The sequence below is a fragment of the Epinephelus moara genome, chromosome 22 (genome assembly GCF_006386435.1).
Source record: "Epinephelus moara isolate mb chromosome 22, YSFRI_EMoa_1.0, whole genome shotgun sequence".
NCBI lineage: Eukaryota > Metazoa > Chordata > Actinopteri > Perciformes > Serranidae > Epinephelus > Epinephelus moara.
The window spans coordinates 26,943,495-26,956,465 of record NC_065527.1 but is presented as its reverse complement, the minus strand read 5'-3'; the positions used below and the strand labels follow the sequence as shown (position 1 = coordinate 26,956,465).

Below are 12,971 nucleotides of genomic sequence, written 5' to 3'. Positions count from 1 at the left end.
GAACTCAATTTAAAAAACTGCATAAAACATGTAGTTTTGACACATTAAAAAACAAAGAGAGACATTACTTTATGATGGATATTCTTATGTTTCAATAGTCAAGAGTGGAATTTTGGAAAATAGTGTGCATCTTACCATAATAAGAAGCACTCAACAGTTAAGTCAAAGTTTTTCATTGGCAGCAAAATAACTCATGTTCATGTGTCTGATTTATTCTTCAGATGAGTGCATGTATATTTTGTTACATCCCAGTTCTGCAGAGCAAATATGTGATGAAACTGTGGTTTAAGGATTTCAAGAACTACTCCATATTGGGAAAAAAAATCAAATTTTATTGGTAGCTTAAAGGTGGTCACTCATCATGGAACTTTGGCAGCTTGTCACCAGGTACAACTACATGCTCCACCCCAGTTTCCGTGATCACCACCAGATGAGCCACGCCTCCGCTGACATTGTCTCTACCCATGGCCAGAGCAAGAGCTGTGAGCACAGAGACAGAGGGGTGAAGCAAAGGGAGGGTGGAGGAGGAAGGAAGACAAATCAGAACAACAAGCAGGAGAAATATAGGTCAAGTCAAACAAGGACAGACAAGAAGTCTATAATATTTATACAGCTTCTACGGCTGCTAAGTAAAAAACAAATGTTAAACTGAACCTAATTTATTTATTTATTTTTTTTGTTGAACTCTTTCCCTTAATTCCAATCAGAAGCCTTCTTCTTATAAAAGAGGCACATGCAACACTGCAGATCTTTGGATATTGAATATGTAACAATATACAATTCCCCTAAGTGTGAATCTGAAAATTAATCTAACTTTTCATTTCAGGTCAAATTTCCATATTTAGGTCATTTCCGTGACAGCTGAGCAAACTTCACGTGCTACTGAAGATCGTAACATGTTGAAATAAAACCATAAGTTAAGTATTTTGTGTCAAACTCTTGTTTTACATTGTAATGATTACAAACCCAGCAAAGATTTTCCAAGCATTAATCATCATCTGTTAGCACCTTCCTTCATATTCATATTTTCATTGAATCACAATTCCAATAAATATTTTCGAATCCTGACATGAACTTACTGACAAAACGAGCATAAAAGTTTGGGTGCGTTAGTAAAATAATACAACAGTACCATTAGTGGCAAACTGTAGGCATTCCTCTCTGCTCATGTTGGGTTTGTATTTAGCGTCAACGTAGCCGTAGATGTAAGTGCTGCCTGAGCCACCGATGGTAACCGGCTGTCCGACTAACATCCCACCTAGAGACACGACATAAACCTGGAGAAGGATGGAGAATATTAGCAAGGAATCTAAATGCTGCAACGTGGACTTATTATGTATTGTCATTATCACTGCTTCTCTGGCATTTGGCTGTCCTCATAGCCACTGCCTACCTGTGGTCCTTTCTTCCTGTCCCAGCCAGCTGTGATGAAGCCAGCCTGCAGCTCGTCTTTGTTATTGTAACACAGTTCTTTCAGCACAGATGCTGCTGCTATTACCAGTGGAGAAGTCTCCATCTGGACACTGCAAATGGGGGTGGGGGGTTAAAGTTGAGATTATTATTCAAGATAAAAGCCGAAGACCTAAACACAAGCTATACTGACAGAACCGTCACACTACACTTAACAGCCTCCTGCATCAAAAAAGTACACAGTTAAAACACCCCAAGAGCTTATACAGTAGAACAATCACCAAGCATTGGAAAGAAGAAAATACTGAATTTGTCAAAAAACAGAAGCCTGTCCAGTATGTGTGATTGTTAAAAAATGAAGGAAAAAAAACATAATATATTTTTTTAAAGTTCTTAAAAATATCAGTAAAACTAAACCCTGATGCAATATTTACAGGTAATAATCAGCTCAGAATCCATCCAAATCTCTTATTTAACACAAACTTCCTGCAATTACTGTCTTCACTATTTGGGGTAATCATACAGTTTATTAGTTGTTGTGTACACTCACTGTTAGGCATTAAATATAATATGAAATATACATAAAATACATAACTTAGTCAGGGGTCATCAGTTTATTCAATGATAGAAAAGGGTTTCACTGCTGTATGTGATGCATGTGAGACTGTTGGAGCGCATACAGGATGTCAGTTTGCATTCACATAACTGTGTATGACTGTCCTTGCTTAGGAGTCATGGAGGAATAAAAATAACCAGAATAACCTGTGGGATTAAAAAGTATTATTTCAATGTGATGAGCATAACATCTCTGTGTATGTAATATGTGCCAAAGTATTCATATGAGTGTATGTGGCACCTGTGGAAGGACAGGTGGAACTTTGCAGCCTTAGTGACGGCCTGAGCATCTGCAAGTGAGCCAGCAATGCAGCAGAAGATCCGGTCATGAACCTGAATCACCTTGTTGATTGTCTTCGATGATACATATTCCCTGAAAAGAGAGACAAAGAGAGGATGAACGAAGCCATAATGCAAAGAGACCTCTCAGATACTACATACACATTTGCAGCAGGGAGAAGAGACGCTGTTTAACTTCTGGAGTGATGTGCTATCATTAATACAATCAGGTCATCATAGTGAAGTCTTACACATGCTTCTGTGTAGTTATTGACCATTCACAGGACAGACAACCCTCTGATTCAGGTTTAAATGTCTGCATGTACAAGATGAGTATCAAAGTTTTCCATTTACTTGTAGCTGACAGTGAAAGCTAGTTTTATCAGTGGTGGAAAGATTATTCATATCCTTAAGTAAAAGTAGCATCAGTCCTGCATAAATGTTGTGTAAGTATGAGTATGTAAGTAACATTAGCAAAATTTACTCAGAGTTTCAATCGTAAAAGTACTTACTGCAGAAAAATGGCTCATGTAAAGTGTTATAATATGATACATTATATTATTGGATATTTACCTTTGTTGCATCAATGTGTAAGCAGCATTTTACTGCTATAGGTCAAGCCGAGTTAATTTTAATTTCCTATACCACTGGATAGTGTAATCTATACAATGCACAATATTTTTTAAGATAATTTAATTCATTTATTTATACATGTAAATTGTGATTTGTAGAGTACCTTGAAACTAGCTGTCAAATAAAATGCAATCAAAAGTACAATATTTCTCTCTGAATTGTGGAGTAGGAGTATAAAGTAGCATGAAATGTAAATACTCAAGTAAAGTACATCAAGATTGTATTAAAGAACAGTACTTGAGTTAACAGTTACATTTAGCCACTGAGTTCAGTAGAGCAATTCATAAAAACTTAGAGCTGGGGTAGGCAGTTTAATTTTGGCACACTGAGCAAAAATCCCATAATAAACTTTGAGAATATTGTAATTCAAATGGTCTTAGAGAAAGCTTAACTTCTACCCCTCCTCTTTGCTGTGTTTTCATTCTTTTTTAATGAAAATCTCGAGGCCATAACAGGAGACTTTAGCCAATCACAGGTCATTTCAAAGAGAGGGCATTCCTATTGGCTATTCTACAAAGACGGATGCACGTGCACGTCACTTCAGTGAAAGTCTGATTCAAAAGCAAAGAATCCTGCAGTGAAAGTTGCTATTCCAGCATTAGCAACGCAACTGAACACTGCAAAGCAACCCAAGAAAGGAAGACGGACTTAGGCCTAGTCCACACAAACCCGTGTATTTCTGAAACCGTGTATTATTCTATGCGATTTCTTTGAAACCGGAGTCCAGGGTGAAGTTTTTGGAAGACTCCGGTGCCAGCGGTTGTGTGTAGATAGGATAACCACAGTATTTTATTACCTGTCTCCATTGTTTGACGTCAGAGCGACGGTAAATAGCTAGTGAAATGGCAGACCAGACAAACATGCTGGTGCTAACTTTATTTGTGAGCGTGCTATCTGCTCTCTTTGGATGGCATATCCAGCTGCTCGACCTAACGACCAACAAAGGGGGCTGCTCCTGTTGCTAGCTACCCCAACTACACTACCACAAAAGCAGCGACAGGCCTGCCAACGGAGGTCCGACCCAGCCGGATCCAGAACCTCCATTGGCAGGCCCGTCGCTGCTTTCGTGGTAGTGTAGTTGATCGTTCAGGCGCCTCTGCTGTTGAATTAGGTCGCGCTATTTTTGTGGGTCGAGCTGTTTTTATTTTCCGCACTTCCCTATTCCGGTATTGACTCTGACTTCTGATTGGTTAAAATGGTCTTTCCGTTAAACATAACACCTGTCAATACCAGTGAAGTGTTTCAGAGAGCTAAACACACTCGGGTTAGCTGCGGAGGGGCCTCGTGTTTCTGTTACGGCACTGGAGCTAAAGACTCACAGATGTTTATGTAGCTAACGTTAGCTAGAGCCTTGAATCACAGTGTTTCCTCCACCTCAGTCCCTGCCGCTACACACCACTATCACTGGAAGAAGAGTGTGGAGCAGCTCTGGACACGGACCTCCTGTCAGCAGCTTCAGCAGCCCCAATCCTGCCAACGCAAGCTCCAGCTAGGGGGACCGGACAGCCCTGACTTCCTGCCAGATCAGCAGACCCTCTGCTGCTGCCGTTACACAGGTTAGACTCGGTGCTGCTGCTGGCCACCAGCTTGCTGTGACACCTGGCGCTGAGGGATTTTGCTGACCATACCTGAGCCACTATAACCACCAACTTAAGGTCCCTCCCCTGAGCTGCTGCCAGCTCTCTGTCCAGGGAAGCAATCCACAGTGGTTGGAAGAGAGATAAGACTGTGGGGTGGCTAGCTAGCTAATTCTTGTCTTGTCTGATAAACAGAGAGAGAGGGCAAGTAGGGGCTGAGTGAATGAGCTGTGTTCAACTCTACAATGAAATAAAATTAAATAAATCAATGGGAAGCACTAGGATAGAGGGGGCAGAGGGGAAGCTTAGCTACAAAAGGACACATTTTCAAATCTGCCTTTTTTAGATTTTTCCAGGTTTCCATCTACCCCAGATTTGACTGAATAAGTTTGGAAGTTTATATAAAATGTAGTTTTACTGGATAAATGTAACATGCAGGCAGTTGCTGGAGCTGGGGCCCTGAGGAGTTGCCATATCATTCAATACACCTTGTTTTTTGAATTGATCGACTTGAATTTGTAAATTTTATCTTGATAATGAACGTCATCAAGCAGTCCGTCCTGTGTACGTGATTAACAATAATGGCAACTTCAGTGTATTGTGTTAACATCCTCACCCTCCAATGGAAGCCCTGGAATCTGAACCAATCACGACCCCTCCATTAAAAGTGGCAGCCAGGATGGTGGTCTGAGGAAGAAGAGAGTGTTTAGAAGTATTTATATTAAGCCAAATATGAGAGAAGACAAACATAACACTGGGTTATACAGCATCACAGACATGTCGTTTTTTTCCCTCATAGCTTCGCGTCCATTCAGCAGACTGAGCAAAGCTATGAATTCTGGGATTTTGAGTTCTGTGGAGGAATAGTTTATGAGTGGATATTAACTGAAAACGAAAGCGCAGCCAGTCGTTTCTTTATAGAAATGTAAGGAATAAACTAGTTCAGAGCTGAAATGTAAACAATACACTTATAATAAACCACATGAAATGTCCGGTGGATGTCATTTGACGTTGTGTTTGCTTACTATTCAGGTACAGCATCACCTGTTCATCCGCGGAATCGGTTATCGATCATTTTTACGCGTAATATGATCTGGTGCTGCTTCAGGAAAGATACAAGTGAACCGGGTCGGATCTACTCACCCCTGTGCTGACTCCTTTGACTTGTGAGCCCGTGCAGTGTTTCTCCATTTTCACTCCAAAATCGAAAGAGAAGAGGGAGAGGTGACGCTCAGAACAGCGACCTCAGGCGCACTGAGACGCGCAGAGAAGACGCAGTCAGATCCAGTATGGCGCTATCAAATGTCCTCGAAACTCCTGCAGCTGGGTTTAATTTCGACAACGCAGCAAGGTATGGTTTTATATCTATGTCTTCTGAGCAGCAGACTGAATTATTATAGAAAAAAAATAAATCAAACTGGCAGTTACACTAAGCTTTCATCGAGATCAAAAGTGAAAGTAACTTTTTCCTGTTTGCGTATAAGTTTAATCAATGAAACAATATAGAAATAAAGTGTTGACGGATATTACATCTATAACATAAAGCGGCTTACCCCCCTGTTACCTCCTCCTTTCTCCCTCTCTCTAGGAATGCTGCATTAGAGGGTCTTTTTGGTGAGGGACAGACACCTAAAGCGATGAAAACAGGCACCACCATAGCAGGAGTTGTGTTCAAGGCGAGTATATAAAGCTGTGTAAACTGCACTGATGAAAATATTCATATTTAATTCAAAATATTCACCAAAACAGTTACTTTGGTCCATGAATCATGAATTAGGTCATGTAGGCTATTTTTCCCCCAAAGTATACCAGATGTATTTTTCAGTGCATCACTGAAAAGGCAAAGTTTTTTTATTAAGTCCCAATGCATAACTTTGACAAAACATAAATGCAACTAATGTCCACTGCACACATTTCATATGGAAGCTGCCCACTTCCGTCACAGTCATCCTGTACTGGTGACCGGGCAGCTCCACTGGATCAACTGAGATTTTAATGCCTTGCCCAAGGGCAACTACAGTTGTAGTTGTACGAGAAATAAGCACTTTCTCCATGGAGCTGTTGTTGTAATGCATGTCAGGCACATAAATGTAATTTGCATGATAAGTTGCGTTACTAGTATCTCAATTTGTCTGTGTTGGTGCAGGATGGGGTGGTGCTGGGAGCAGACACAAGAGCTACCTCCAGTGAAGTGGTGGCTGACAAGATGTGTGCCAAGATCCACTACATTGCTCCAAATATATAGTGAGTCTCATACACGATACACTGAGACCAAAAGTGATTACTCAATATAATCAGTCACTCTGTTTGTTTGATGGATTTCTGAGTCTGTTGAAGCAAAATAGTGTCTTGAAAAAGAAGTCATCACTCTACGTCTTGCTCTTTCTCTTCTCTCTAATCTTCCCCTCTCTTCTCTCTATCTTCCCAGTTCCCTTTTTATTTTTCTTCCTTCATATTCTTTTCACATTCACATAATTTCTCTCTTACTTTCCCTAGTTGTTGTGGAGCAGGCACAGCAGCAGATACAGAGAAGACCACAGAGCTGCTCTCCTCCAACCTCACCATATTCTCTCTGAACAGCGGGAGGAACCCTCGAGTCGTCATGGCCGTCAACATATTACAGGATATGTTGTACAGGTTTGTGTTGCACATGTACCTGTATCTACAGGTGTGTGAATGAGTTAAACACTTGTTAAACTCAAGTCATTTAACTGTGGTGTTAATCACAGTTTCGATCTCTATGCCCATCAGGTATCACGGCCAAATTGGTGCCAATCTTATACTTGGAGGAGTGGATTGCACTGGGAACCACCTGTACACAGTGGGGCCATATGGGAGTGTAAATAAGGTGCCCTACCTTGCAATGGGTAGGTGACATGATACTTTTCTATAAGCAATGGCATTTCTGTTACTATGACATATTTGTCTTGGATTCTTTGCTAGTTGAGTTTTTGCAATGCTCACTTCTCTGACTGTTCAGCCATGCTGACTGTTATTTATCAGGCTAACCACCCGGTTTTGTGCTTTATGTTTCAAATGTGTCATTTTGTGTATAAAATGGTTTTTAAAGATTGATTAACTATCAATACCAGATCATATAAAAACTGTTCTATTTTAGTGTCTGGCAGAGATTCTATATCTTACCAATATAAAATACATTATACATATTAATTTGCTGCATTCTGTGTTTTATTCACTCTCACACTACATACAGTCTGTTTCATTTGCCATCACTTTGTGTCCATGCAGGATCTGGTGATCTAGCTGCTCTTGGGATTTTAGAGGATGGGTTCAAACCTGACCTGGAGGTACGCCACCCTGACAGCTGTTTTTACATATTGTGAAAGTTATTGTTAGATGTGATCTTTTAGATATGATCACAAAATCATTTCACTTATTTTTGGGCATCTTTAGTTGAATTACTGCAGTGTGGCAGTTAAGTTAAAAGCAGTACTGTATAACATGAAACCGTATACAATGATATGACAGTTGACCATTTTTATATCGTGTCCATTTGCTTATCCGCAGTATTAAAATATAATTCAACTGCACAGAGAATCTCACTTGTGTGTACGCATCTTCTTTCCTACTTGACTGCCTGCTTTTGTTCATGCAAAAAAGTTCTGTTTTTATTCCTGTAAAGGTCATTGTAACTATTACAATGTAGTTATAGTAGTAATAATAATCATAATAATAACTGTGTAAATATATCATGATACCACGAAACCGTGATATATTCTAAAACGGTTATCGTACTGTGAAAATCTCATAAAAAATAACCCTCTTGGTTATGCAAGTAGTTGAGAAAATTTTAAGAACCATTCACTCTTCTTGCTATTGACTGCTACCAAAGAGAAAAACCTAAAAAGTGTGTCGAGGCACTGCTTCAGATGGATTTTAAAACTGATGAATAACTCTGTTTTCTCCTCTGTGTCTCTGCTTCCCACTCTCCCCATCATCTCCCTGAATTCTTTTAACTCTCTCAGCTGGAGAAGGCGAAGGAGCTTGTGCGTGTTGCCATCCACGCGGGCATCATGAGTGACCTCGGCTCAGGCAACAACATCGACATCTGTGTCATCACCAGGCAGGGAGTGGACTACATCAGACCCTACCAGGTGTCAGAGTTCAAAGACAACAGGTAGGCCAGTATGAGTACGACTTTATTCAAGATCTGCAAATCAGATTATTCTTTTCTCTGTGAGTAGTGAATATTAATACTGTCATAAACGTTTTGTGTGCTAAATTGCCACTTCACCCGTAAGCTTTTTAATTCTTGAACAACTTAACACTTTAAAAACAAAAAAATAGTTTTGAAAACCTACATTGGTATATTATTTATTCTGTTAAACAAGACTATAATGATTGATCAAGCTTCATCCATCTTTCCATCTGTCCCTCTCCCCTAGGAAAATAAAATACAAATATCGTCCAGGCACGACACCGGTTCTGACAGAGAAAGAAGTCCCCTTAAAGCTGGAAGTTGTACAGGAGACCGTGCAGCAGATGGATACAGCCTGAGTCACGACACATTCTCACCACATAAATACCACAACAATAAGCAGTAAAAGTCTTTCAATTTAATATGTTACTCACTAATTTTCGAATATAAGAAGTGAAACATCTCAGATATTAGATAAACACTGTCATCATGGTTTCTACTCTGCTGCTATGCTTCACTGTGATGTGGAAAAGGTCAGAAATACTGCAGGAGTTAGTACTACATTTAGCTGAGAGACTGCTACTGGGCAACAATGAGAAGACTGTAACATGTTTTTACAATCGGGATTATAATAAAATGTCATTGAATAAAATTTAATTTGACCCTGTTGCCTGATTTATTTTTATGTTCTATAGTTATTAACTGACTTGATTGTAAATTTGAGTCCCCAAACAGACGCTCTGTGCTTATCATAACAAATCCAATGTAAGAAGGAGCTTATAGTATACTCAGTTTACAGCCTGTGGGCCACAGGGTGCCAGCATGGATGAATTACTCAATGGGCTTACCGAGCCTTCATCTACAAAATGTCACTCTGACCAAGAAAAGACTCAAAATTATACAGAGACACAAAACCACAAAAAGATGCATTATGACTTAAGAAAGATGTAAAACAACAACAAAGAAGAGGTAAAAACACCCCAAAGTCTGTATGTCTTGGTGGTGGGGCCCTTTGCATGTCTGTGCCCAGGGGTCCATTGTCTCATAATGTGCCCATGGGTGCAAGGTGGCTCACTTCTCATTTTCTTATTTACAGTGAAAATACATTGATTCACACTTGGAATATTTTTGTACTTTTAATGTAAATAAGGTGCCAAACTGCATTAGAAAGGCAAAATAGAGCTTGTTTATTAAACTGCCTGGGGAGAATCCCTGAACCCCCACAGAAGCTTGGGCTATCCCCTGCGTACACCTGACCTGTGTGGGGCTGCTGTGCTGCACTGCTACTGGATTTGCCTCTTTCAAAGAAGAGTGAGGACAACAACCATCTTAATTTTGAAAAACAGGCAATTCATTTAGGCTATTACATAATGTTTGTTTCCCCTGGCCTACTGTTATCTTGCAAAACTGGCCCCAAGGTAAAACAAGTTGACTATCCCTGGCCTATAGGCTGCTGCATGTTATTGTCATGTATAGGTTATACTACGTCATTAACATGTCATTGCCCTAACTGCATTAGATTGGGGGTTACTATTATCATTATTACTTCTGCAGGCTTCCCCAAACCTGAGTGCTGCACTTCCGCATAGAGACTGATGATGAGAAAAAAATCGTGCACTCCGATTGGTTTATGCTGTTTTAGGCCATTTTTTTAATTTAAACGGAATATTACAAAGTCTTGAGTTTTTAATCAGTTATTTTTTACAGCAAAGATTGCAGGAATATATGTTGTCATACTTGCGCAAAAATTTTGTGTGGCTGACTAATTTGGCGTGTTATTTCGAGAGGACAGAACTACAATAAAGTAGTTTTTAAACCCTTTCACTTTCGAATCCTTTGTCACGCACAAGGAAATTATCCTTGACGCTCTGTCAGTCGCCTTCGTCATTTTGGAAAACTTCACACCTAAACTATAAAATATTATCAGAATATAGTTTATTAACTTAAATACACAATGGCTCTTTTCGAAGTAACTGGTTTTAAGCCTTATGCTGAACTCCGTGGGCAGATTCTTCCAGCAGGACAGACGCACCTCGTCGACCGAACCAACCACTACAACTTCGGGGCCAAAACTAACGAATTTGCTGTCCCTCTGGGTGTAGATGTGAGTATCATTTCACCGAGTTTTGGCAAGAAAATAATATTCTGAATCTCATCCGGTAAACCTGCTGCAAACATGAAGCGTCAGACGCGGTGCGGTTCAAGTTATTTTATGCGTCTGTGGATTTCAGTGTGCGGTGCAGGTTTGCGTCTCGTGAAATTTCATATCATGCATTTATCTTAACTATCACGAGTTACTGTCAAAGTATATAAGGTAGTGATAGATTTTCACTTTCGTGTTCTTGTATCAACACACATAGGCTACACACACACTCACTCACACAGTGCCATTACGCATCATGCGCCCCACTGAGATCCCCCTTATGATTTCATTCCAGCCCTCCGGGTTTATCCAATCCTGCAACCGTGACGGAGGTGTGTGTATAGACCTGAACCATGGTACGACCACCCTGGCCTTCAAGTTCAGACATGGAGTCATCGTGGCTGTGGACTCCAGAGCCTCAGCTGGTCGTTACTTAGGTAAATACGCATGTAAAGAAATGCATGTCTTCTTTTCCATCTCTGGAAAATGTTAGAAGAGGTGGAACTGCACAAAAAGTTGGATTAAGTGTGGAAAAAGTTATGCAATCCAGCATATCATTTCATTTCATAGAGAGTGACAGCCTTTTAGCCTCTAGGCATGACCCAGTCAGTGATATTGCCCAGCCAACATACTGTTCATTGTGTGAAAAAGACTGTCATCAACTCAAGGACCAAAGGTATCAAAGAGGCATGGAGCTTTGAGATGTAAAATGTAGGGACCATGAACAAGATGATCACAAAAAGTCAATAAGGCAACAGGTGTAACCAGCGTGCTGCTACACTGGGATGCTTAATGCTTCCACATGTAATCTTGGTCACTAAAGTGTCTCCTTTTCCCAAATATGTCACGGCTCTGCAGCATCCAACGACGTCAACAAGGTCATAGAGATCAATCCCTACCTGCTGGGCACCATGTCAGGGAGTGCCGCAGACTGCCAGTACTGGGAGAGACTCCTGGCCAAAGAATGCAGGTTTGTCATGCAGTGTTTGAATATTGATCCCTTTTGTCATTTTATGTTCTATATATCTGTCGATTTTTAGAAAGTTGTTTTCATACAGCAGTTGAGTAAAGATCTGAGCAGTCATAAGAAAAAAACAAGTTAAAGCTTGTTGGTGTAGTTTGTCCTGTTGAGTGAAGCAAAAAGGTTCAGTGGTTAGGACAGTGACTTCACAGCAGAAAGGTCCTGGGCTCTAAGTCCGGGCTTTGAGCCCCACCTTGGCCAAATTAGGTCTCCCTGTGTGGAGTTCATGTGATGAAATGCATGTTACAGTAGGTAATATTTAATTTACAAGTAAGAATTTCTACACTAATTATCACAAAATTACACACAGATGTCTATTAGGATAAAATGATGAAGTGATGACAGTTTATATCCAGAAGGTCAAAGGTCAACACCACAGTGACATCATAATGTTGTATAAAGACACTTTTCTGGCCATTATTCAACATAATAACTGAGGAACAGAAGGGGAGATATTTGGTCAGATACTGAATTGGTGACACTGATCTTGGGTGTCCACTTTGAAACAGTGCTGACGGGTTGAGGGTTAGTTAGTTATTAAATTTTGTTTATTTATCCTTTCAGAAACTCTCTTTGTGTCCGTGGCAACTGTCAGACAAATACAACCACACACAAAAATACATTACGCTTAAATACAGACATTTAACAACAAAGCGCTCCACAACAACAATCAACAACAAAAAACTGCAGGTGACACACATCTCATATCACCCTGATTTGTTTAACAGAGCTATACTGGGAGGATGTGTGTGAAGCTTCCACATTTTGCCAAAAATACACCTTTTATCAAATCCCTTGTAAGTCTTACGACATATATGAGTCAGTATTTATTCAGGAGGAGTATCATGAGTTTGTTTTTTTTGTTTTTTTCAGGATTGGCAGACCCTAAATTTTGGCCAACCTGTATGACTGATTGATTTGTCATTTGATTTCCATATGAATATATTGGTGACTTATTTTATTACTTTTTCATCCAGGCTGTACCGACTGAGGAACAACCACAGGATCTCTGTGGCTGCTGCCTCCAAGCTGCTGTCTAACATGATGCTAGGTTACAGAGGCATGGGCCTCTCCATGGGAAGCATGATCTGTGGATGGGACAAAGAGGTAAGCTGTGAGTGTGTGTGTTTATGT

General features: G+C 40.2%; 3 protein-coding genes across 3 annotated transcripts in view; 2 read left to right on the top strand and 1 right to left on the bottom strand.

Annotated features, from left to right (window-relative positions):
* Positions 1–311: 311 nt before the first annotated feature.
* On the bottom strand, positions 312–5,814 carry psmb12 (proteasome 20S subunit beta 12). The gene is made up of 6 exons (XM_050035681.1): positions 5,658–5,814; positions 5,131–5,201; positions 2,267–2,398; positions 1,394–1,523; positions 1,133–1,277; positions 312–480 (listed from the first exon to the last, which is right to left on the bottom strand). The coding sequence occupies exons 1-6, from the start codon at positions 5,703–5,705 to the stop codon at positions 353–355; spliced, it is 654 nt and encodes a 217-aa protein (XP_049891638.1). The 5' UTR covers positions 5,706–5,814; the 3' UTR covers positions 312–352.
* psmb13a (proteasome 20S subunit beta 13a) lies at positions 5,732–9,341 on the top strand. Its single transcript, XM_050035676.1, has 8 exons — positions 5,732–5,865; positions 6,103–6,190; positions 6,661–6,758; positions 7,011–7,151; positions 7,266–7,381; positions 7,764–7,822; positions 8,501–8,652; positions 8,921–9,341. The coding sequence occupies exons 1-8, from the start codon at positions 5,804–5,806 to the stop codon at positions 9,030–9,032; spliced, it is 828 nt and encodes a 275-aa protein (XP_049891633.1). The 5' UTR covers positions 5,732–5,803; the 3' UTR covers positions 9,033–9,341.
* Positions 9,342–10,391: 1,050 nt separating this feature from the next.
* psmb8a (proteasome 20S subunit beta 8A) overlaps positions 10,392–12,971 on the top strand; it is a 5,633-nt gene continuing 3,053 nt past the window's right edge. The window contains 4 exon segments of the mRNA XM_050035678.1: positions 10,392–10,777; positions 11,112–11,253; positions 11,675–11,786; positions 12,815–12,944. Of these exon segments, the coding sequence (XP_049891635.1) occupies positions 10,628–10,777; positions 11,112–11,253; positions 11,675–11,786; positions 12,815–12,944 (534 nt within the window). The 5' untranslated portion in view covers positions 10,392–10,627.